This window comes from Rhododendron vialii, chromosome 5a (genome assembly GCF_030253575.1).
Source record: "Rhododendron vialii isolate Sample 1 chromosome 5a, ASM3025357v1".
NCBI classification, from domain to species: Eukaryota; Viridiplantae; Streptophyta; class Magnoliopsida; order Ericales; family Ericaceae; genus Rhododendron; species Rhododendron vialii.
Window position 1 is genome coordinate 42,762,177 of NC_080561.1, and position 24,885 is coordinate 42,787,061.

The 24,885-nt window shown below is 38.3% G+C and overlaps 2 protein-coding genes across 7 annotated transcripts; one reads left to right on the forward strand and one right to left on the reverse strand.

The window, feature by feature from the left end:
* Window positions 1–7,922: 7,922 nt before the first annotated feature.
* On the forward strand, window positions 7,923–16,402 carry LOC131326176 (uncharacterized). Of its 4 annotated transcripts, none has more exons than XM_058358809.1 (13): window positions 7,923–8,160; window positions 8,932–9,263; window positions 10,795–10,839; window positions 10,950–11,012; window positions 11,120–11,182; window positions 11,296–11,358; window positions 11,497–11,559; window positions 11,817–11,879; window positions 12,054–12,116; window positions 13,244–13,303; window positions 14,495–14,635; window positions 15,163–15,258; window positions 15,629–16,402. In XM_058358809.1, the coding sequence occupies exons 2-13, from the start codon at window positions 9,039–9,041 to the stop codon at window positions 16,151–16,153; spliced, it is 1,470 nt and encodes a 489-aa protein (XP_058214792.1). In that variant the 5' UTR covers window positions 7,923–8,160; window positions 8,932–9,038; the 3' UTR covers window positions 16,154–16,402. The 4 variants fall into 4 exon arrangements, with proteins under 4 accessions (XP_058214792.1, XP_058214793.1, XP_058214794.1 ...); XM_058358810.1 differs by having other exon boundaries at window positions 7,948–8,160; window positions 15,662–16,402; XM_058358811.1 differs by lacking the exon at window positions 13,244–13,303 and having other exon boundaries at window positions 7,948–8,160.
* A 588-nt stretch (window positions 16,403–16,990) lies between these two features.
* LOC131326177 (probable inactive receptor kinase At5g58300) lies at window positions 16,991–21,835 on the reverse strand. Of its 3 annotated transcripts, none has more exons than XM_058358813.1 (3): window positions 21,242–21,835; window positions 18,534–20,029; window positions 16,991–17,816 (listed from the first exon to the last, which is right to left on the reverse strand). In XM_058358813.1, the coding sequence occupies exons 2-3, from the start codon at window positions 19,885–19,887 to the stop codon at window positions 17,209–17,211; spliced, it is 1,962 nt and encodes a 653-aa protein (XP_058214796.1). In that variant the 5' UTR covers window positions 19,888–20,029; window positions 21,242–21,835; the 3' UTR covers window positions 16,991–17,208. The 3 variants fall into 3 exon arrangements, with proteins under 3 accessions (XP_058214796.1, XP_058214799.1, XP_058214798.1); XM_058358816.1 differs by lacking the exon at window positions 21,242–21,835 and adding an exon at window positions 20,977–21,240; XM_058358815.1 differs by lacking the exon at window positions 21,242–21,835 and adding an exon at window positions 21,146–21,203.
* Window positions 21,836–24,885: the final 3,050 nt, after the last annotated feature.

Below are 24,885 nucleotides of genomic sequence, written 5' to 3' on the forward strand. Positions count from 1 at the left end.
GAGAGCTTTTTAAAGAATGCGAGGGGTATTACCGAGAATGATTATCCCTGCAAGCTTAGAGACAAGAAATTCATATCAGCGAAGTATATAAGAGACAATTTAAGCACTAAGCCATGAAGTTCATACAAACTAAGTGTAACAGACTTAATAAATCAGAGTTAGCAACGCAAAAGCTTGAATAAGTCTCAACCTCACGGTTGTCCGGTTGGACATCCGCTTGGACATCCGACTGACTGTCACGACCCTGACCCGCCCCTTGAGGTCTTAATCATGACAAATGCCAGTGATTTCTAGCAGAGGGCTCCCAAAAGACAGATTTCCAAAACCCACGAAATTATCAGCATATAACAGATTTGTTCAAGACTCAAAATAAATGATCAAACTTGATTCTTGTACATCTAACCAACACTTAAACATGTAAAGAAGGTAGGAGATCCCTACCTCGAGGGTTAGAAGCAAGCCCGAACATGGAGGAAACCTCAAAGTGCTCCGATCATGATTCTTCTTCGATCAATAGGAAGATCTCGTCGCGTAGAACAACTTTAGTACTTGGGATTTTTCCGAAATCTCATTCTAAGGCGATGAAATCGAAGAGAGAAGTTTGGAGGAGAGGTGAGAAAGAGAGAGAGTCGGTCGAGGGAGTAGAGAGAGAGAAACGTGTGTGTGTCTGCCCGGAAAAGAAAAGAAATATATGTGGGGGAGAATTATCCCCTACACACACCTTCACTTATACACCCATGCATATTACACTTGCATCCCGAACTTCTAAATTCTAGCACATTCGACATCCGAACTCATTCTCCATTTTATATCACAACTCATGCCTTAATAAAACATAAAGAATTATGGAAATAAAATACGGGTCTCTACACTGACAAATGCAGGTTAAGTCCAGAAAACGTTTAAGAGGAGTAGCATTAAAGACCATAAAACTGTTTTTCTGCATACCAAACACAGGAAAATGAATCATATGATAAAATGTTTGGAGGGTGATTTCTTTATCAAGATCATTTGTACTCTCCATCAAGTATAATATTTACGAATTCAATCAACTCAACATTGAATCCAAAAAAAACTTTTGACATCAAGAACACAACTTTTTCATAAATGATTAGACATGCCGAGTTCTCGTCGAATGAAACAAAATTGTTCTTCACCAAGGGGTTTTGTGAAAATGTCCGCCAATTGCTTGTCGGTACTAATAAAGTTAAGTTCAATATCCCCTTTTTGAACATGATCTCTTATAAAATGATGTCTAATCTCAATATGTTTTGTTCGAGAATGTTGAATTGGATTCTTGGTTAAGCTAATTGCACTAGTATTATCACATTTAATAGGAATATGATCATATTGCAAATTGAAATCCTCCATTTGTTGTTTGATCCACAATATTTGGGCACAACAACTTCCGGCCGCTACATATTCCGCCTCGGCGGTAGATAGAGCTACGGAATTTTGTTTCTTGCTATGCCAAGACACTAGAGAGTGCCCTAGAAATTGGCAAGTCCCACTTGTACTTTTACGATCAACTTTGAAACCTCCAAAATCCGCATCCGAATAACCAATTAAATCAAATGCAGCTCCACGTGGATAAAACAATCCTAAGTCATGAGAACCGCCAACATATTTAAAGATACGTTTAATAGCTTTTAAATGCGATTCTTTAGGACATGATTGAAATCTAGCACACATGCAAACACTAAACATTATATCCGGTCTACTTGCAGTGAGATAAAGTAATGAGCCGATCATACCTCGATACATCTTTTCATTGACGGCCTTACCATTCTCATCTTTGTCTAGCTTAGTTGATGTGCTCATTGGTGTGCTCGTTGGCTTTGATCCTTCCATGCCAAACTTTTTAATAAGTTCTTTCGCATACTTGGCTTGGTTGATTAGGATCCCCTCATTAGTTTGCTTGATTTGAAGTCCGAGGAAGAAGTTAAGCTCCCCCATCATACTCATTTCAAATTCACCTTGCATACACTTAGCAAACTCTTTGCACATATTATCATTAGTGGCACCAAAGACAATATCATCAACATATATTTGAATAATGAGCATATCTTTACCTTTGGCTTTAATGAAAAGAGTAGTATCAATTTTTCCACGAGTAAAGCCATTGTCAAGCAGGAATGAACTAAGTCTATCATACCATGCACGTGGTGCTTGCTTCAAACCATATAAAGCTTTTGAGAGTTTAAAAACATGATCGGGATATACATGATCTTCAAAGCCGGGAGGTTGTTTGACATAAACTTCTTCATTTATGAACCCATTCAAAAATGCACTTTTCACATCCATTTGATAAAGCTTGAAATTTTTGAAAGATGCAAAGGCAAGTAATATGCGAATAGCCTCTAATCTAGCTACCGGTGCAAAAGTTTCTTCAAAATCAATACCTTCTTCTTGATTATAACCTTGAGCAACAAGTCTAGCTTTATTCCTAACAATATTTCCGGATTCATCTAGCTTGTTACGAAAAACCCATTTAGTACCTATAATAGTGTGATCAAGAGGCTTAGGTACTAATACCCAAACTTTATTCCTTTCAAATTGATTTAACTCATCTTGCATGGCCAAAATCCAATTTTCATCATCTTGAGCTTCCGGAAAGTTTTTAGGCTCAATTTGAGAAACAAAAGCTTGATTTTCACAAAAATTTCTATGAGACGAGCGAGTGGTTACCCCTTTCGAAACTTCTCCAAGAATCAAGTCCTTTGGATGGTTTTGCACGAATCTCCAATCCTTGGAAAGATCTTGGTTGTCTCCCATGGCATCTTGAGGTTGATTAATAACTTCATCTTCTTTGATTTGAGAGCTTTCTACTTGAGTATCACCATCAACTTTTTCTTGAATTTTCAAGTCATGAATCTTATGTGTAATCTCTAAGTCATCATTATCAACAACATCCTTAGTAGCACAAGGATTAGATTCATCAACGGAAACGTGAATAGATTCTTCAACAAGATTAGTGCGCTTATTATAAATTCTATATGCTTTGCTAGTAAGAGAGTAACCAATAAAGATGCCTTCATCCGATTTTGAATCAAATTTACCCAAGTCATCTTTTCCATTGTTTAATATATAACATTTACAACCGAAGGCATGAAAGTAATTAATGTTGGGTATTCTACCATTCCAAAGCTCATAAGGAGTTTTCTTGAGGATAGGCCTAATTAAAACTCGATTCAAAATATAGCATGAGGTATTAACGGCTTCCGCCCAAAAATATTTTGGCAAAGAGTTTTCACAAAGCATAGTGCGGGCCATTTCTTCCAGAGTACGATTTTTTCTCTCTACTACTCCATTTTGTTGAGGAGTACGAGGTACGGAAAAGTTATGACCAATACCATGTTCATCACAAAACTTTTCATATAAAGAATTGTCAAGTTCTTTTCCATGATCCGTACGAATGTTAGAAATAACAAAGCCTTTTTCATTTTGAACTCTTCTACAAAGTTTAGTGAAATTAGGATAAGCCTCATTCTTATGAGCTAGGAACATCACCCATGTATATCTAGAGAAATCATCAACAACAACAAGACAATAATAGTTTCCACAAAGACTTGGAGAGCGAGTTGGTCCAAACAAATCCATATGAAGTAATTGCAAAGGTCTAGTAGTTGAAACAACATTTTTGGACTTAAAAGAAACCTTGGTTTGTTTTCCTTGTTGGCAAGGACCACAAAGTCTATCTTTTTCAAATTTGATTTTAGGAAGACCTTTTACCAAATTTTTTCTAGAGAGTTTTGAAATAGCATCCATACTTGCATGTCCTAGGCGCCTATGCCAAAGCCAACTATTTTCACTCAAAGCGGAAAAACATTTTATATCACAATTACTTAAATCATTGAGATTAAAAACATATACATTTTCAAATCTTTGTCCAACGAAGAGTGTCTTGTTGCTTTTGTCATTTTCAATGATACATTTGGATTTTTCAAAGATAACACGATTTCCTCTATCACATAATTGACTTATGCTAAGAAGATTGTGTTTTAAACCATTAACAAGTAAAACATCTTCAATAATAGGAGAATTACCTATATTGCCGATTCCTATGATTTTACCTTTGTTGTTGTCTCCAAATGTGACATGTCCACCATCTTTAGACGAAAGAGAATTGAAAGCCCTCTTGTCACCGGTCATGTGTCTTGAACATCCACTATCAAGGTACCAACTTCCTTCCTTGAGAGAACTTTTGAAGCATACCTACAATAGCACATCAATTCTTGACTTTTGGTACCCAAATCATCTTGGGTCCTTGAAGGTTAGCATTGATACGGTTCTTAGGAACCCAAACCTTTTTTGCATTAGAAGATGAGTATCCTTTCATAGGACAAGTAGGAGAAATATGACCAATTTTACCACAATAATGACATGTCAATTTAGAATGGCTAGAAGGAGGAACATCTTTTCCAAAAAGATTTTTGTGTTGAGTGGGATTATAACCAATTCCGGCCTTGTGAAAAGAAACCATTTGTTTTCCAAGAAGAATGTCTAAACTTTCTTTTCCATTAGTGAGTTTTGAAAGAGAATTAGTTAAATCATCAATTTGTTTTTCTAAAGATTCGTTTTTGGAAGTATCCTTCAAATACTCTTTTTCTTTTGCCAAAGAGGTTCTTAAACTTTCATTTTCTTCCTCCAAAATATCTTTCTCTTCAATTAAATCATCCATTTCTAGTGAGAGATCTTTAGCAACCTTTTTAAGAAATTTGTTTTTAGAAACAACTTTTTCAAATTCTACTTTCAACTCTTTATAGGCAATAAACAAATCATCAAAGGAATAGGATGAGTCGAGATCTACCTCGTTTTCTTCGATGGCCATGAAACACAAGTTAGCGACCTCTTGTTGCTCATCGTCCTCATCGGAGCTACTATCGTCACTATTGTCCCATGTGGCCATCATAGCTCTCTTTTTGTCCTTCTTTGAATATTTTTTTGCATATGGACATTCACTTTTGATGTGGCCGGGCTTCTTGCACTCGTAGCAAATGATTGGATCCTTTTTACTATTTTCTTCTTTGCCTCCATCTTTTCTTGAAAATCCTCTGCCTTTGTGAGATGCTCTATTTTTGAGGAGTTTCTTGAACGTTTTTGTGATGAGCGCCATTTCATCATCCTCACTTTCGTTGCTTGAATCCTCCTTGCTTTTTGATTTGCTTGTTGTACTTTTGAAGGCAAGATCCTTAACTTTCTTCTCTTTTTCACCCTTGAGGTTGTGATGCATTTCCTCCGTCATGAGAGATCCCATGAGCTTGTCCATCGTGTATTTTGAGAAATCTTTGGATTGTAGGATGATGGAGGTGGTAGTGTCCCAATTGGTTGGCATGGAACGGAGCACCTTCCTTGTCATTTCGGATTGACTGTAAATCTTTCCAAGAGCTTTTAAACCGTTAGTAATACTAGCAAATCTAGCAAACATTTGAGATATAGATTCATCCGGTTTCATTTTGAAGAGCTCATAGCTATGCACAAGAATATCAATTTTGGACTCCTTAACTTGACTATCTCCTTCATGTGACATTTCTAACTTATCCCATATTTCTTTAGCCGATTCACATGCGGAAACACAATCATATTCATTGGGAGTAATAGCACAAAAAAGAAGGTTCATAGCTCTATAGTTCTTTTCTATTGAAGTCTTTTCCGAATGACTCCACTCATTATCTGATTTAGGCATAGTCTCTTCCCCAACTTTCTTAGTAGGAATAATGGGACCATTTTTGATAATTTTCCATAGATCATAATCCGTGGATTGAATAAAGATCATCATTCTATTTTTCCAATGAGAGTAATTTTCTCCGGTGAACAAGGGAGGTCTATTGGACGATTGACCTTCGATACAAGAAACATTACTAGTGGTTGCCATGGATCTTAACTCTTAGATGGTTAAATCTACAAACAAGAGCCGAGGCTCTGATACCAATTGTTACCCAAATTATGCAACCTAGAGGGGGGGTGAATAGGATTGCTAGTAATAATTACCAATAAAAATTTATCTCTAACAATATATGCAAACAATAAGTATGCAACCAAAATAGAGAGATAGAGAGATAGAACCCGTTTATAGTGGTTCGGTCCGGATTTGTCCACGGTCCGGCCCTACTCCACTTCTCCTCAAGCAATTACTTGAAGGTTAGACTAATCTTTAAAAGATTACAACTTGTAAGTCTTGCGGGTGCTTACAAGAACCGAATGCCTCTAGCTTTCCCGAGGAGCTAGCACAACCGCAAGAATTTTCTCCGAAAACTTCTCAAAAACAATAACACCCAAATTCCAACCCGAATTTGGTCTTCTAAGCTTTCAAGTGTTTGACTCAAACACTCACTTAGGAAATACAAGTATGTGAAGAAGGTATGAAAATTATCGCTCACGACTTGTACAAATTTTCTCTCGAGAATAATATGAAAGTGGAAGAACAATGAGAATTTTTGGCTTTGATCTTTTGAGAATTTGCTCTTGCAATAAAATGGAATGTTGTAGCTTGTGTATATACTCATTAATGAGTTCTTGATGCCTTATATAGCCATCCATATGCTTCCTAGCCGTTGGAACTAGCCGTTGGAAACTAGCCGTTGGAAACTAGCCGTTTGAAACTAGCCGTTGGAAACTAGCCGTTTGAAACTAGCCGTTGACAGAGTGGTCATCCGGGTGGTCGTCCGATGGTTTCCGGTTGTCACAGCTTTCTGTTCAGACAGCCGGCTTGTCAGCCGGTTCGTCAACCTGTGGCTCACAATTTCATCTAAATAAACCGTTAAAGCATGTATTGAGCTCAATAAAGTCTTTGTAAATATAAATCATGAATCCAAGAGACTTTATGCTATATTTCAAGGTCACGAAAATATTTAATTCGGGAATCGACTTTTCGATAATTTTGTATTTGCCGAATAAAAATATCATTGAATTAATCATCAAAATAATTAATAGAGATGCATATAAATTTTCACAAATTATAATGCATACATTTTTCAACAGTTATATACTCATCCACTCATGACAGAAGACCACATATAACGATATTAAGGATGCAAACCTAAAATGATTTTGGTTGTTTAGGTTTAACTTTATATAATGTCAATATAACGTCATTGTACATATATAACGTTATATACTTTATTGAATTGGTCAGCGCAACGGCCTCATTGAATTGCTTATGATAACCGTATATGTATGAGCTTCTGAAATCTTTTTTATTACAATGCAAGAACATATAAATAATTTTATATATGTTTACAATGAAAAAACAAACAAAGAACCTTATTTGTGTTTCGATTACTTTGCCACATAAATAAATACACAAAAAAAAACGTAATACGTGTGACAAAAAATAAATATATAATCTTATAACGTTATACATGAGATTCTGTCCTTTCTAACTCAAAAGAAAAAAAAGAAAAAAAAGAGGAGATCTCGTAACTTCTTTCCCTTCGACTATGGAACTTAAGCACTTTCATCTTCGCCATCCTCCTCCTGCTGACCTCCACGCCGCCCACACTTCGTCTGCCCACGTACCACGAGACGCCGTCTCAACCCCAAGGGCTTTCCCAAGTCATCGGCGATGAGTCGGAGTGCTTTTTGCAGAAATCGTTTTTAGTTGAGTTGACTCCTCCGTTTGGGACTTTTTCTTTCTTGGGTGTCCCGGCCATTTTACCCGCGTCACGGACATCGTCTGGGTTTTGTTCGTCTGGAAAAGGGAGGGGGGGGGGGGGGGGTGGGTTTTATAATGGAGGAATCTGAGAAAAAAAAGGGAATGAAGGAAAAAAGGGAGAAAAAAACGGAAATGGAGAAATAAACGGGATAAAAAATTTTTTGAAAGCAGGGGTATATTAGACTAATCAGGGTTATTATATCTTTACTAATAGGAAAAAATTCTCCCTGAAAGAAATTATCCTTCTTCTTGCGTATGAAACCAGGAAAATTTTATTTTCAGTCCCTTAACTTCTAATTAAACACATCCCTATAGCTGAATCTAATGAATAACCGTTACAACTCTCTCTCTCTCTCTCTCTCTCTCTCTCTCGCGTATATATACATCCTTCCAACCGTGGGTTTCGTCTCCTGTAAAAAGCCTCCATCAGTTTTAGGCACACAGAATCTACGAGCCCTCCCAAGCTCCTTACCTTTAGCTACGCCGTATCTTCATTCTGATCTCTGGTACGCTTCTGTTCATTTCGCGACGGTTTCAATTACATGTTTTTCACTTTAATAGCCTTCTCTGTACCCTTTTTAGATTTTTGTCGCCCAAGTGTGTTTTTGTTTTTACTTTTTGGTCTCTTGAATGTGAATGCATTGAAGCCGTTTTGATCTATTGGTCATTTGGTTGATTGTGCTTTCGTTTCAGTTGCGATTCGATGCTATAGTATAGCTTTAGAACGCGGCAGATTAACTACCTATCCTAACATTGGGTTATACAGTTCTGATGCTGAATCAGCTATTCCATATACTAAGATGAAGATCCAATTTCTTTTTTTCTTTTTTAGCATAGACTGAATGACGCGAGGTTTCTATGTTTTATGAGTTGCATATGTCATGAATTTTTTTACACGCACTATCAGCCCCGGCCCTAGGCAATGGCTTCGTGGGCCTTGCCCTAGTCGGGCATCCCAATTTGGTCCTACACTAGGTAAGGGTAAAAATGGCCCAAATTCATTAGCCGAATTGGATATCAAGTGATACTCTTGGGTTCATGTAAGGATACGTGTTTTGTGTGATTTTGTACTTTCAAATTCTTATGATGATTAGTGGTTTTTGTGGGTTTGCCTTTTGAAGTTATTTAATTTTTTAAAGATAACATGTATCATGTTGAATTTATTTCTTGAAAACGTTAAGGGGGGGCCCCATTTTGGGGATTCGCCAGGGGCTCCTAAAAACCTTGGGGCCGGCCCTGCATGCGATTATATCCATTATCATTTTGTTCTGTTGCAGGTGGAAAAACTGGGGTACTGTTGATAATTACTGCGGCACTGTTGCTGGGTTTTAAGGGAGTGTAATTTGTTAAAGTGGGTTTGAGTGCTAGAATTTGAGGCAAACAAATGGAGGACAACAAAAACAAGAAGAAAAACAAGAAGAAGAAGAACAAGCAAACCAAAACACCAGGAGATGTCATTCATGGCGTTGGAGAATCCATTGATACAGATCAGAATCGCGTCAGTCAAGAGAATCATGAAAATAAAGTTTTGGCGACTGCCGATGTTCATACTGATGAGCCAAAGACCGATGTGGATTTGGATAGCTATAGTGCCAATGGTACTGATGGCGTAAGTTCGGTCTCAACTGAATTTCCCTTTTTGTCTGAATTCTGGAGGCTAACTAATTAAGCATTGCTAGTCTTGTATATGTACAGGAATGTTCATTATGTTTGGATATTTTGCAGCTCTTAAAATTAACAACTTAAATCATTACCCACTATTTCTTTTTGTAAAACGCGCTACTGTCGAATGCTTAATCAGTTTATTAAACTATAATGGCGTTGTTTTTGCCTCAGATGTAAATAAAACATTACACTTGCATTCAGATATATCTTTTCGTAAAATCTAGGTCTCCTGTTTTTTGCTGTCGAATGCTTAATCAGTTTATTAAACTATAATGGCGTTGTTTTTGCCTCAGATGTAAATAAAACATTACACTTGCATTCAGATATATCTTTTTGTAAAATCTAGGTCTCCTGTTTTTTGCCTACACGGGACAGGATTAGGCCCAGACCTAGAATATTGTAAAGATCAGTTAAAATTGTGTTCGTTTGAACGGCCTGCGATGCCAGAATCTTGGTCAATTCCACTTTAACTTGGAACGCCTGTTCCTTCAAGTGAGAGTCTTATTAGCATTTTCATTTGGATATGTGTTCTAAAATTGTTCTTGTCGGTGAGCAGACCTCTGGTTCTTGGTCAGTTATGAAAGGTTTGGACTTAAATAAATGACAAAAATCTTATGACCACCAAAATGATGAGCTTGATATAGTATGCCTTTGATTATGGACTCTAGGTATACGTGACATGGAAGATGATTCAGTACTCTACTGGGATTATAATATGAGAATATTGTTGTGTTTAGAAGAACTGTAAGGATGTTTCAAATTCCATGAAAGGTTGATAGCTTGTGGTACTTTCATGTTGTTTCGTTCTTTTAAAGCTTTGAATATGCCTTGGAGGGAAAAATATGTTCAACTTTAGGTGGATTAATTTAGTGAACATTTGACGTAGCTTAAAAAAGACACTGCTTCTCTCAGCATCATTGATTGAATCATCTGTCTCTCCTTTTCCTTTTTTGCCCTCTTCTTTTCTCATCTCCATTGCTAGAACTTCTTATGTCCTTCTGTCCGTCACTCTTTTTTCACTCATGATCTTTTACTCTCGTCTGTTGTTTCTCTTTACTTCCCTTTCACCCTTCTATTAATAAGTTATCAGAAAAAGAAAATTACAGAAAGAGGAACAATAACAAACTGTCCTTCAAGATTCGTGATGTTCTTCGACTTGGGGGAGCCTCCATGCAGTTGTATATGCATTCTTCCACCTGATATTCAAAGAAGCACAAACATGCTAGTAATTTTAAGTTAGATAATGGATTTGACACTAAGGTTGCAATTTTAATTATACTTCAGTAGTTGCCTCCCTAGAATAGGCATAATTGTCTAGCATAGCAATGCTAGTCCTTAACAAGCGTAATTGTGACCATTTGTCATATTTGTTTCAAATATGCTTGTATTCTGATTCTCAAATTCCAGGTTCTTTTGGTCCCCATATGATTTGCCACTTTTTAATTTGTTGACATTTCTCAAACTTTCTATTACAGTCTTCATTAGCTGAAGCAGAGAAGCTGTACTGGATGGACAGAGAGGTGAGGATTGTTTGTCAACTGTGTATGATTATCATCCTCTTTCCTGTATAATAAACATATGATATTTCGTTTTTGACATTCTGCGTCTGGTTTTCCCTGGCTTTCCACAGGCTGGCTTGGAAGAAAGGATCAGAGAAGTACGAAAAGAAAATGATATACACATACAGAAAGAGGTAAATCTTTGGTAGGAGGAATTCATTGGCAATTTGCACGTTCTTCTACCTGTGGAAACCTGCTGTTTGTCTGGTAGGATATAACATCCGTCATGTGTTATTCACAGGCTAGGTTGGAAGAGACAATCATTCAGTTACAAAAGGACAATGATGGGCACATACAGAAAGAGGTAATAATGTTCTCTTCTTTCTTTTGTTGGATAAGTGGCGTCTTTATTCTAATCATCCTATATCCGCTAGTTATCTGATGGTAAAAAAATCCATTCCTTTGTATGATGTGCAGGCTAGCTTAGAAGAGACAATTGCCAGATTGCAAAAGGAGAATTGCGCTCAAGTGGAGAAAGGGGTAATCTAAGTTCAATTGTAGTGGGTTTGTAGTATGTGGATGCAACAGATTTCTTTGAGAATATGTTTCTTTTTTCTTCTTGTGTTAACCTGCTTTCATCTAACACACTGATCGTCCATTCTACTCTATGATTTACAGGCTTCTTTGGAGATGAAACTTTTGCAATTAGAGAATGAGAAGGATTCCTGGCTTCAGAAAGAGGTGCATTTTTTGGATGATGGGATCTCTTGGAGTTTGAGATCTGGGACGTCAACATATTCTTTTACCATGTGTTTACCTATCAGAAAGTTTTACCTAAACACCAGTTCTTTCAAAAAGAAAAATAAGATTTTTTCTTTCCATGAATACTGCATGTAGTCTTTGACGGTCATTCTCCTTTCGGAAACTTCAATCATTTCGATTGCATCTTGAACCCCTGTACTCTGAAATTTTTATTAGCTTGTTCTTGTTACATACAGGTTGGCTTTGAAGGGGAAATTAGCAAGTTGATAGAGGAAACAGCTAGCTTGAGTTTGAAAGGGGTAATTCCTCTTTGTACTCTATGATTCCATCATCAAGATATTCTCTTTAATTTTGTGTACTTAACAGCTGGTTTTCCGCTGTGTGTTGTCATTTGTTCAGTGTTCTACCATTTCGCAAATCATCTAGGGCAAATATATATTTCATCCAAAGATGAACTTGTAATTGTTAAACAGGTCAGCTTTGAGGAAAAAATCAAACAAATGGAGAGAGAAAGAGTTTCTTCGGTCCAAAAGGAGGTAATTGCTTTATCTTTTGTCATTTTTAGGGTTACACTGACCTCCCCTAAGTAATGGAGAAAAACCAACCTCATTAGTTTGATGTGTAATTGCTCCCTTAAAAATAGTCTTTTATAACCAACTAACGAAAACCACAACCATATCTGAAAAACCTTAGATCATTAGCTATGTTTTATCTCCTTAATTAGTGTTTTGACATGAACTTGCCATCCAAAATGGAGCTCAGCCTATGGAGCTTACAACATCCAACCATTGTCTTCCTTGTCACCACAATCTCAATCATACCTCATCAACCTCTCCAATTTTTTTTTTTATCTGTCTTTGGTGAGCAAGATGAGTGTAGTGGAAATGAGAATGTTGAGGTGATTGTGTGGTAAGACTAGACGAGATAGGATTAGAAATGAAACAGTTCGTGAGATGGTAGGCTGAGCACCTATAGAGGAGAAGTTGAGGGAAAATAGGCCGAGGTGGTTTGGGCATGTCTACCGTAAACCAGGAGATGCAGTAGTTAAGAGAATAGATATGATAGCTTTGGGTAGCAATGCTACGGGGAGGAGTAGACCTAAATTGATATTAGATGCTGTGGTGCACAAAGATATGAGCATAATGGGTTTGTATGAACAAGTGGCCCTTGACAGAGCTCAATGGAGGAAAAGGATTCATGTAACCGACCCCAAGTGATTGGGACATAAGGCTCTGTTTGGTTTGGTTGTCTTTGGTTGTCCACATATACACACCCAACATAAAGCCACTTGTCGAATTAACACCAGTTGCAGAACAATCATTGTGGCATCATCCCACCACTTCCTCTTTCTTCTTCCCATATCTTGTCCTGTCATCCCACCACCCCCGCTGCCAGCGCCCTCCCTGTTAGCCACCACCTCACTATATTCAGGGTTCTATGGCAGTGTGAGAAGTTCAAAACTTGAAACGTCTCCCTGTCTCTACCTCTGTCTACATATATATAAGTTGTTCAACAATAGATGACATATCTGTCTTCTTGCTGTGTACTATTCATCATTTTTCTTCTGATGAAAACCACTCCTCTTTTCAATTACACACAGAAATAACTGTTTCGGTATTAGTACTTACTCTTTGTTTGATTTTCTGCTTCTCCTCTTTAATAGAACTCAATGGAAGATACAATTGCTAGATTGAATGGTGAGAACACAAGACTGCAAATACAGGTATGTGCCTCCAGCAGCCAAAAACACCATACACCACTGTGTGTAAGTTAAGAGTACCTGAGGGTGATCCGGGATACCAACTATGTACTGAAGGCCCCGGTTGCCAAAGGCAAAGGAGGAGAGAGCCCAAGGCAGATTATAGAGAGAGAGAGTGGCAGTAGAGAGACCAAGAGCAATGGGTGTGTAATATGTTGGATGAAGGCAAGGGTCGTTTATATAGGAGAGAGATGGCCTGAAGTCCAGCTGGACTGAGGACACGTGGAAGGTCCTCAATGGCTGGTCGTCTGAAGGCCACAGACCTCTTGGGCCTTGCCTTCAGCCCAAGCCCAAGTGTAAGCCTTTGACTTCAGGAGTGGGTTATCCTTCAGCCGTGCCCCAAGGGTCTCCTTAGGCTGGGCTAACCTTCGCCTCCTGAAGTCGCCTTGTTTCCTTCGCTCCATGATACTTGGTACCATGTACCCACAACCACAATACTCTACTGAATTTGGTGCATAGTTACTTTGGTTCTGTGCCAGACTTCAATAGATCAGGGTAAACGTAATTATTGATTAAGATAAGGAGGGTTATCAGCTGATTTGGGAGCATAGGTAGAACATTTAGCACCCTAACAGTTAATAAAGTTGATTATCTAAATTTTGTTCACAAATGCTTGGGCTATGTAGTATATGCAAATGTAAACAGGTAGTTGTTCTTTATTTTGTGCTATTATAGGATCTTGATCTCGTCCTCCAACTTTTATTACAACAAACTGTAGCAACATCTTGACCATAAGAGCATATCGATACTTTTGTTGCACCTAAGGTGGTTAGAATGAGATCTTTTTTTTCTATTGTTTTGCTTGAGGTTATGTTATGTCAAATTTCAACTTCAAATGAAGGTGATCTCAATTATGCCTTCCTGTATTAGTTGTGCTCTTTCTCATATACAAGCTGCTGATGAGGGTAGTGAAGACTCGAGTGGAAAAGTCCATGGGAACATGTGCTTTCTTGATCTTTTTGTCCTTTTGTTCAAAATTTTCCCTTTTGTCTGCCTTCTATTGTGATGTCCTTTTGTTGTGTGGTTATTTTGTCTATGACAGTGGGGAGAGAAAGAATGTTATGGAGGGAGCACAACTTATAACTTGTTTATAAACCATCTAGATCAAGCTCTAGTATTTGTTCTGATACAGATATTGAAATAAAAGCCTGGCAGGTGATGGAGTTGGAGGAATCCAGAAACTCTCTCTTACAAGAAAACCTGCGGCTCACAGAAATCATTTCTCGTATGCAATCCCAGATCCAAAGTCTTGAGAAGAGTATTGTCTCTTCTTGTGCATTGCCTGTGGCATTAATGGTATGTTTCTTGTGTCCTAGCTCATTGCCATTTTTTGGACCAATCATATTGTATCATGGTGTTCTGGTGCATAACTTGGAGTTCAGGGTGTTCTCTGGAATTGATAACATTGATGTTCCTAGAGGGAGGCTTTATTTCTGCCATCCTGCCCACTTCCATATGTCTTCTCCCAAAGTTCCCCAATGCTGCCTCCTGTAGGACTTGGGCCATGTCTCAGTTCTAATGTGGTTTATCATGCTCTTGGGAGTCCTTTAAGGATTGTTGTGTAGATATGTCTGCCTCCACCTAAGACCCCCTCCTAACATTTTCACAAATTTGTGATGTATGTCGATGGTAACACTACAGTTGGGTAAACCCAGCACCTAGAATATTCCCTGAACAAGATATAATTGTCTATAGTTGGACCTACCATTTATCTTTATCAAAGGTACTTCACAAATGAACAATTTATTCTGAGATGTATTTCCCCAATTTACCATCTCTGTTCTTATGCTGATAATATCACATGCTTCTGTTTGTTAATGTAGGATGCTTCAGGAAGTGAGGACGTTAATTCTCAGAGGGAAGCAGCAAGTCAACTGGTTGAAAAATTAGTTGCTGAAAATGAAGAGCTTGTAGAGAAGGTGATAAACCATCCTTATTGTTTTTTTAGTACAGTAAAATAAAAGAATGAATGATAAAGAAAACCTCAGCAATGGGAGTTTCATGAAGTCGTCATGGGTTTGTCTTGCTTGCTTGTTCTTTGATTCTGTGTGCATTAGAATGTATGTAGATAAATGTTACACAGTTTGGAAGGAACTTCTAGTTTGTTTGGATAAGGGATAGGCATTTGTTTTACTTGGATATGCCAGATGCATTTAACTGTTCTTGTGTGTTTTCCTCGTCTTTCTTTCTAGTATTTTACATTACAAATAAGGATATAAGAAAATGAGGTTTGATCCTTTCATATATGTTGTTTGGATTTAGTTGACTTATCTCTATTTTCTGCTTCAGGTGAATGAATTATGTGTTGAGCTTGATCTACAGGGTGTAACAGCTGAACTATCTCTAGCTGTTGGTTCTGTATCTGAATTTGGGGAGACAACAGCTGCATCTGGTGACAGAATAGATTCTGAAAAGCATATTCCAATTACAGAGGAGAGGAATGGAGAGGATGATGCGAATGCTAAGGATATTGCCCATGTTGCCGATTCCATGTCTGAATTGAGTGAGAAGACATCCCTATCAGGCAAGAGGATCAAGTCTCCGGAAAATGTCTCTGGGCAAAATGGTGAATATATCTACACCAACGGCGCTTCTGTAATCCAGAACTCTCCACCTGATACCATTGACTCTGAAGAAATTGTGCAGATTCCATTGGACGAGAAAGAAATCGGGGATCCCCGGTTGCCGCCCCCCCATCATGATGAAAAGATTGATGTTCCCCTCACAGATGCTCCTCTGATTGGGGCTCCTTTCCGGTTTATATCTTTCATGGCTAGATATGTTAGCGGTGCCGACTTGGTAAACAAGAGATAGACTAAAATCCGCTTCTCATTTGTGATAACATGTCCAAATGGGTTCATGGACATTGATTTTCTGATACACACATGATTTTTTTTTCCCCCTCAGAGAGAATATGCTGTTCAATTTTACATGGCATTTTTTTTTATGTGCCTTGTACTCTGATGTAGTTGTACAATTGAAATAGACAGACAACTAGTCTGAAATCTTGGATGAACTTTACTAAATTTATGTGAAATGATAAATGATCAAGGATTGCTCTGATTTGGATACTGTGCAAGCTTCAGGAGCCAAGTTATTTTCTTGTACCATTACGTAGAAGTTTTTTCATCCCAGACTTGTCAAAAAATAGCCAGAAGGGAAATTTCTGTATATTAGACATAAGTCAACCATGTTTGTATTCCGAAGTTAGCAGTGAGAAGATAAACAAACCTAATACCCCTTCCGTCCTTTTTTAAGTGTCCTGCTTCGTAACTCCAACTTATTAAAAAGACATCATCATTACACATTTCACATCAATTTTTTCCTCCACTTTCCCTACTTACCCATTATCATTACACTTTTACTCACTAACTTTTCAAAATAAAATCTACTTTTAGGAACAAAATAGACAATACACCAACTTTTACCCCCCTAACTTTACAAAATGGACACTTATTAAGGGACAGCCCAAAATAAAATACTGGACACAAAAAAAGAGACGGAGGAAGTAGAAAGATGGGATGTATTGGTAGAAGTGAAAATATACCAAAATAATATAGTGCACCTTATATTAAATTTTTAGTTTTTGGACATCATTTGTGCTGTAACCGCGGCCAAGTGGGTGGTTGTTGAATGCACGAAAAGACAAAATTGGTAACAAAAACGCAGAAGAAGCTGGTTCCAAATGATGCATTATTGGAGTACTGTAGTTGCTGGTACTTAAACAGGAGAACAAATCCTAACCTTTTTGATACATATCAATGCCAGAAAGAACTAATTATTCTTTGGATGCAATTTGACTATTGAAAAGAGGTAAAAGAACTGCAAAATACAAATCCTAAGATTATGGAGCAGCAGTGTTACAGCGATCAAGGTGTCTGTGGGGCTGGGCTACTTGGCTTGGTATCCTCGGATTCAGATGGTCGAATATCCTCAATCATCTTAACCACATCTTCCATCTTAGGCCTCAAGTCCGGCACTGTTTCCACGCACGCCATTGCAATCTGAAGCATCTGGACCATCTCTTCTTCAATATTTTGATACTTCATCAGATCAACATCAAACACCTCAGCTGTCCATTCCTCTCTAACTACAGAGTGGACCCACCTTGGGAGATCGATTGCGTCATCATGCCCGGGCGTCTGAACTGGTGATTTTCCTGTTAGCATCTCAAGGAGGAGAACGCCAAAGCTGTAAATATCCGCTTTCTGAGTTGGCTTCCTTGTTTCAATCACCTCTGGGGCTCTATAACCGGGAGTTTTGCTGGGGCCAGGAGGGAAGCCCATGAGAGGAGCTAGGCCAAAATCAGAAATGCAGCCATTGATGTCTTGGGTAAGGAAGACATTGGACGACTTGATGTTTCCGTGGGTGAATTTCCCCCCACCGGCAGAGTGGATGTGGGCAACACCCCTTGCGACTCCAAGGCAAATCTCTACTCTGGATGCCCAGTCAAGTGCATTTCCAGTTTCCCATCTTCCTGAAGTCATTAGAACACAAAAATGTGACAAGAAGAATAATTTGTTTTATGGAGGTGAACGCTTAACCAGTATTTATTAGTGCAGAGATGTAGGCATCAGGGGTTTCTAAAATTTCAAATTCTAAATGCAACAAGTGAATTATGATTCTGCACAGTTCGGAGTCGGTCTGTGGAGTTTCTTTCAATTGTTTGGCATATGTTTCTGCATTTTGAAAACCTGCAAGGACTAGTGGATTATAATCTACTTGTTTTCAGTCAACTTCAATCTTGGTGTACACGTGTTCTAAGAAATAAAGTAAATTGTATTATGTCCACATGGGCGCGAAACACTTGTTCAAAGTTGCGAATCATAGCCATGGAATGGTAATGCATTCCTATCACAGTATACATCCCAAAAACAATGACCTAAGAAATGCTCTCTTTCTTCTGTCATGCAAGCAACTAGTTCTCATCGGTTTTATTTGTGCTTAGTAGGGCACTTTTCAGCCTTACCATACTCCTACATATTATGCATCATTGCACTCCAAGCTTGGTAAAGGAGGTTTTTGTATTCACATAGCCAGACTTCCTCAAATGCACGTATGCGACTTTACAAGGGCATTGGTGTAATGGTTGATTCATGTGTTAAAGATTATTTAGAGCTACTTATAAGTACTGCAGGTAGAAAATAACTTGGATATTGGAAAAAGAAGGGAAAAAAAAGCAAGTATTATATACCATGCAAGTGCCCGGACAAGCTGCCGCCCAGCATGTAGTCGTAAACCAGAAGTCTCTCATCCTTGGAATGGTAATAAGCACGAAGGGGCACAACATTTGGGTGGCGAACAAGACTCCCCACCATCTCCATATTTTGTTCAAACTCTCTTTTAGTGATCACCACTTCCCTCAGCCGCTTCACAATTACTGTTGTTCCGTCTTCCAGAATAGCCTTATAAGTTGTCCCATAACTCCCCTTTCCCATAACTTCAGCAGAGGCCCTCAATAAGTCCTCCAGATCGAAATTACAAGTGTAACCTTCAAAGAAAACCAACTTGTTCTTCTCAGCCTCTTGCACTGCACTGCTGAAATCCACCTTAGGCTTTTCACTCCTTTCACCACCGTAAGCCTTTGCTCTCCCAACATCCCCACCATCTATTTTATTCAAACAACATAGAACCATAATCAAAGCTGGAAGGAGAAGCACTGCAGATCCCGCAATTGCAATAGCGATAATAGCCCCTGTAGTAAGTTTCTTCTTGGTTGTTTTTCCGACTCCTTGAGGGACTGTTGGTGAGTTGGTTGGGGAAAGATATGGTGGCAAATGAGTAGGGGAAGGAGAAAGTGGCAAGAAAAATGGGGTAGGAGATGGTGGCAAGTAAGTTGGGGAGGGAGAGGGTGAGGGGCTCAGGAGGCACTGGTTCAGTGGCGAGCCACATAACATGTTGTTCCCTTCGAAAGAGGAAGCAGGAAAGTTCTGGAGGGAAGATGGAATTGATCCGTTCAGGTGGTTGTTGCTCAAGTTAACATGGTTAAGATTTGGGAGATTGAGATTGGGGATTGGTCCTGTCAGGGAATTATTTTGGAGATTCAATCCAGTGAGAAATGTCAAATTCTGTATCGAGTTTGGAATGCTTCCAGTGAAGGAATTAAAGGAGAGGTCAAGCGCGTTGAGTTGTGGGGAGAGTGAGGACGGTATACTGCCGGAAAAGTCATTATTTTCGAGGTATACATCGCGGAGGGAAGGAATGGAAAGGACATCGGATGGAAGTTTCCCGGTAAAGCCGTTGTTTCGAAGGCTAAGGATGGTGAGTGCATCCAGCTTCCCAAAGGTATTCACCGGGATTCGACCAACGAATCCCAGACCAGGGAGCCTGAGAACAGTTACTCGAGTGCCATTTGAGTCACAAGAGACACCGATCCAAGAGGTGCAAACTGGTGTATTAGAATTCCAGTTGAGCCTTCGGCCATGGGGGACAGCCGCAGCAAAATTAAGGAGGGCTAGTTTGTCTACGCTAAGGTCAGCAATACTTTCCGAGGCGAGAAACAGGAACAACAACAAAGGTAATGCTGCAAAACCAGGGCGTAGCCTCATGGAGATGAGTTGGTTTTAGGCTTGTGGAAGGGATGCCTATTGTGTGAGTCCAACTTCAGCAATTCGCCTAGTTCTTCTGTTACAGCCATGAAACTGTACTAGTCATCTTCCCCTTCCTCCTTCCACCATAGAAGAATAGTAACTGAGCATACAAAAAATGCAAACAAGCAGTAGTAAATACAAATTAAAAGAGAAAGAAAACAACTCTTACGGTTACTGTATGATAGCCACTTTATATTTTTCACTAGAAATCAGGAACAACAAAGGACGCACTATGTTTGTTGTAGTGTGAGAGACTTGAGAGCTCCTCTATGTAGAAACCCTTTCTTTCTCCCCCTTCCACCTCCTCTCCTACTTCCATGGTTGTGCCATGGTTGAGACTTCTCCCTATGAAAGGACCTCCTCTCCTACTTCTATGGTTGTGCGATGGTTGAGACTTTCTCCCTATGAAAGGAAGATCTCCCGTTCTCCCTGTCATTTTTAGACTCTGGGCCTCAGATTTGGGTTTATAGGGGCCATTTGGGTTTATGGGGGCTCTTTGATCCGATCAGCTATGGCGACGGATTCATGAGCTTTCCACCAGCAATGGTGGCAGCGTCTTGCAGATGCCACGGTGGTGGAAATAGGCTCTAGCTTGATGCAGATGATGGTTTCTCAACCCACATTGACAAGCAGATCGATGGATTCCAACACTAAGCAGATTTTGCCGCTTTTATTTTAAAAATATTTTGGCATTGTTTCTTGTATTTGAGTGGACCATTGGGTCCTTTGTACTGGTTGTGTTAATATTTCTGCTTCCTAAGAAAAAAGGATGCACTAAAGGGAAAGAACGAATTTCTAAGGAATGAACTTAAATCAAAATCCATCTTCAAAAAAAAAAAAAAAAACTTAAATCAAAATCTACCCAAAAAAAAAAAAACCCCCCTTAATGAATCAAATAAGATGTGTTGAAACACTAGTATGCTATGCTATTACGGAGAGAGTGACAGTAAAGTGAAATCAGCACTTACATGGAAACTGAACAGTTCAATCACAAAGTATGCTATGCTATTACGGAGAGAGTGACAGTAAAGTGAAATCAGCACTTACATGGAAACTGAACAGTTCAATCACAAAGTGAAGAATCTGAAAGTAAATTAACAAACTTTGATTTTGCAATTTCAGAGTGTAGCACTAATCAATTGCCAAAATTTCTGAAAAATGTAGAGACGCTTTGCAAATTACTAGTACACGGTGAGGAAGTGAAGAGAAAGAATACACGTCGATCAACATTTGCAAATGATACGTGTATCTATAGAGAGAGAGAGAGAGAGAGAGAGAGAGAGAGAGAGAGAGAGAGAGAGAGAGATGAGACCTTGTTTTCTGCGAATGTGGCTGAGCAATTTTCTACTATTTGATCTTAAATTGGCCTGAGGGAGGAAGAAAAATGTCAAGGATCTGTAAAAGCGAAGGTGAGAGAGAGAGAGAGAGAGAGAGAGAGAGAGAGAGAGAGAGAGAGAGAGAGAGAGAGAGAGAAGCTTAAAGAAAGCAGAAACAGAGGAAGAGTAAATGTAAATATGTAATGTGTAGCTATTTTTCCCGTCTAATCTCCAACGGCATTCTTCCCTTTACGCCATCTTGAGAGAATTCCGCTGTCGATAACAGAGTAAAAATAAAAAAAAGCAGTTTATTCCAAAGGTTGAAAATCACTTTTAAAAATGAGGGGATTTAACTGAAACTCCACAGCTTCTACGTCAAGCAAAACTAGGAACGAGAGAGAGAGAGAGAGAGAGAGAGAGAGAGAGAGAGAGAGCGCTTTGAATTCGAAAGGGTAAAATGAAGTCGAATTTGTTCAACCGAAATGCTCAGCTTCTTCGTCAAGCAAACGGAGGAAAACTCAGATCTCGATATGACTTTGTTCCTAGCTAGGACTCTCTCTCTCTCTCTCTCTCTCTCTCACTCTGTGACTGTGTGTGTGAAAACTGAAACAAAAAATGTGATCGCAACTGGACTGGACTGGATCCATGACATCTTGTTGGCTGAGGAAAAAAAAATTCCAAGCACAAATCATTTCAGCAGATTTTTAAAGATGACTATTGACTGACCCAGATTAATGTTTTGTTATATACTTCAGTAGAATTTAAGTACTGGTGATAGTTTGAATTTTGATCTCTGTTTTAGGCACATCTGGCCAGAACCATCTATGCACATGAACGCGCTGCTGTTATTTTGTGAGATTTACGTGCACTGAATGATACTACTATTAAACGCATATGTGTTCGGATATGTATGCACACTATTAGATGTTATTCATTTGTTCTAACGCTTACTATCAATGAGCCTAATTCAGAAGCAACCCTATGTTGCTGGCTATAGGGTCAGCCGACCCCATGGCAGGAAAAAAAATCACCTACAGCTATACTGAAATTTTTCCTAAGTTCAAAAATGAACCCATTAAGATTTTGTTTTAAACCCAGTAGATTTTTTGAAATGAAATGAAGTTTTAAACCCAGTAGATTTTATTTCCCTAGTAAAAGGTTAAATCCATTGCATACAAAGTCACCGTCCAGTTTCCTAGTCCAATTGGCTCAAGTCACTCATCTCTCGTCTTTCTGCCTCTCTCTTTATTGTCAACAACAATCATGCTTCTCCTAAATTTTTGCTATGGTATATTGGTATTTCTTTCGATATTGTGTACTTTTCGTAAGTTTTGTTTTTCTCCGTATTTTTTGGAATTAATTGTTTGTTACTCTTGAATCATCAACAACACTCAAGTAAGGGCTTGTTCTTCCTAATTTTTTGCTCATATACTTTTTTGCTGTTGTTACTTGTTTAACAGTTCATCGAATTTTTTTATTACTCGTTCGTCTTGACCAAATGAATAAAAAACTATGAAAATGTGGATCGAAGTTGAGCTTTTATTATGTGATTTGTTAAAAATATATTACAAAATATTTCATTAATGTAAATTCATATTTCTGTAGATTATCGTTGGCTTTAAGTTTATGAATGATTCCATGCTCGCATATTTCTGAAGTCGCCACTGAGGCCAATAGTCTTTCATTTTTCCTAGGAAATTTCTTTGTACTCTTCCTAATTTGTTTACTTTTATAACTTAGGTGTCTATTTATGTGTACCTCAAATTATTTTAAAGAGACCAATCTCACCATAAATTAGTAAAGAGCCCATATAAAATGTGGACAACTTGCCTCCACAAGAGTTGATATTATGTCGAGTGTGTATATTACCTTTATCTTTATTTGCTAGGAACCCATACTCCAACCAAATGACGTTTCTATTTTAGGGGTTGAACCATCAACCTCTCATACAAGAGTGTGATCCCATTTCAGCATAAATTTGGGCACCCTTTGATTTTCTCTTACATCACCAATTTGAAAATGATTCCAAAAATCGTGTTTAAAAATGAATATCGCTCTGCGATGAGATCATGAGACACATCTTTCCTCCTATATTTAAAAGGCATCTATTCGTTTTGATAACTTTGGGATCTGGACCAGTTTACGCACACCTTGATTAATTATGGAGTTTAATTCCACCGTTCACTTGTTGCAAGCTCAATTAAAGTCGGAGTAAATCTCCTTATTAACCGACCCCAAAAAAGTTAATAACACATAAGAGATTCCGAATCTAAGATCTAAAGAGAGAGGGAGCAAATTTTGAAGTCCCAACCCCTTGGGGTCCATTTCTTCATTGTTTGAGTCCTTATCAAATAAATATGATAATATGAAGTCAAACTTGGGTGTAGGAATGCCTTGCCAATGAATTAATACTGAGATGGTTGACTAAAAGTATAGTGGTTAGGGTTTGTTAAACTGCGTGCCTATATCTCAGGAAAACGTTAACAAGCCTATGAAGATGATTCCAAAATCATGCTCACCCACTTTGGTGGGAACATTTCTTTGCTAAAGCCTAAAGCAATGCTTGTAGGATCGATGAACTTGATGCCAGAACACATTTCTTAAAAAAGTATACCATATGCATCTATTTTATGGTTTATTCATAACATTTTAGTATGTTTCGTAACTTTTGTCCTATAATTCATAACCTTTCAGCAGTACGATTCGTAATATTTCATTACGATTCATAATATTTTGGTATATCTTGTAACCTTTATATGATTCGTAATATTTTCTCTATAATTCATAACATTTTGAGAGTGCATATGATACACACCCAAATAAAAAGGTGTGTATCCTAGTCTTTCCCATTAAGGGAAAGTGCACTTTCCTTTTATTTGTTCAACTTACTAATTACTTGTAGCAATAAAATCATAAACTTGTTACATCCATTAAAATTGCTTAGGGTAGAGCAGGGCAGGTAATCCAATCCAACAACGAAACTGGCCACTGCATTTCCCAATCTTACAAGTTTTCCCAAAGCAAGAACAAAGCAACTAAGCAGAAAGGAAAATACTGTAGAAAGAATAAAAAAAAATCATTGAATATTTACTCTTTTGGCTTACCACCAACCATTATGGGATTCAAAGTCTCATCAATCTTAAAGTATGCCTAAATATGTAAATAGAGTATAGTAGTTGAAAGGACTTGGATCCTCTTCGGTTCTTAATTACGGGACAATCTAAATCTGGATCATTCATTGCTGCAATCCGAATCATTAATTGCAAGAATGGACAATCAAAATTTGAATTGTCTCGTCTAGTCCAAAACTTGTACCGGAGAGAATTCGAACCCGAGTTCAAAAAAGAGTAAGTAGTAGTAGTATTTTTGCCAAGTAAATTAATGAGGGAATCTTGAAAAACGGAACCATATGAGTGTGGGTGCATCTTGAAGCTAATATTAATCAATTGATTGGAGTATGGAACGCCAGCTGGTTTGAGGAATACTCGGGCGGGGCGGGGGCGCAGATTTAGCGGAAGGAGAAGATTAGCAATCCCAGGCGGAATACAACCTGGATTGAAACTAGATCTACCATTAAACTTAGCAGCTATCCAATGAGCTACACTATTTTGTTCCCAGCAGACCCAATTGAAACTCCAAT

Bases quoted from the DNA above. Each gene is read 5' to 3' on its own strand.
- LOC131326177 (XM_058358813.1), bottom strand. From the start codon at position 19,887: ATGAGGCTACGCCCTGGTTTTGCAGCATTACCTTTGTTGTTGTTCCTG. The intron at 17,817-18,533 runs GTATATAATACT...TAATGACTTCAG, and splicing joins CTTGTCCGGGCACTTGCATG to GAAGATGGGAAACTGGAAAT.
- LOC131326176 (XM_058358809.1), top strand. From the start codon at position 9,039: ATGGAGGACAACAAAAACAAGAAGAAAAACAAGAAGAAGAAGAACAAG. The intron at 11,183-11,295 runs GTAATAATGTTC...TATGATGTGCAG, and splicing joins ATGGGCACATACAGAAAGAG to GCTAGCTTAGAAGAGACAAT. The intron at 11,880-12,053 runs GTAATTCCTCTT...ATTGTTAAACAG, and splicing joins CTAGCTTGAGTTTGAAAGGG to GTCAGCTTTGAGGAAAAAAT.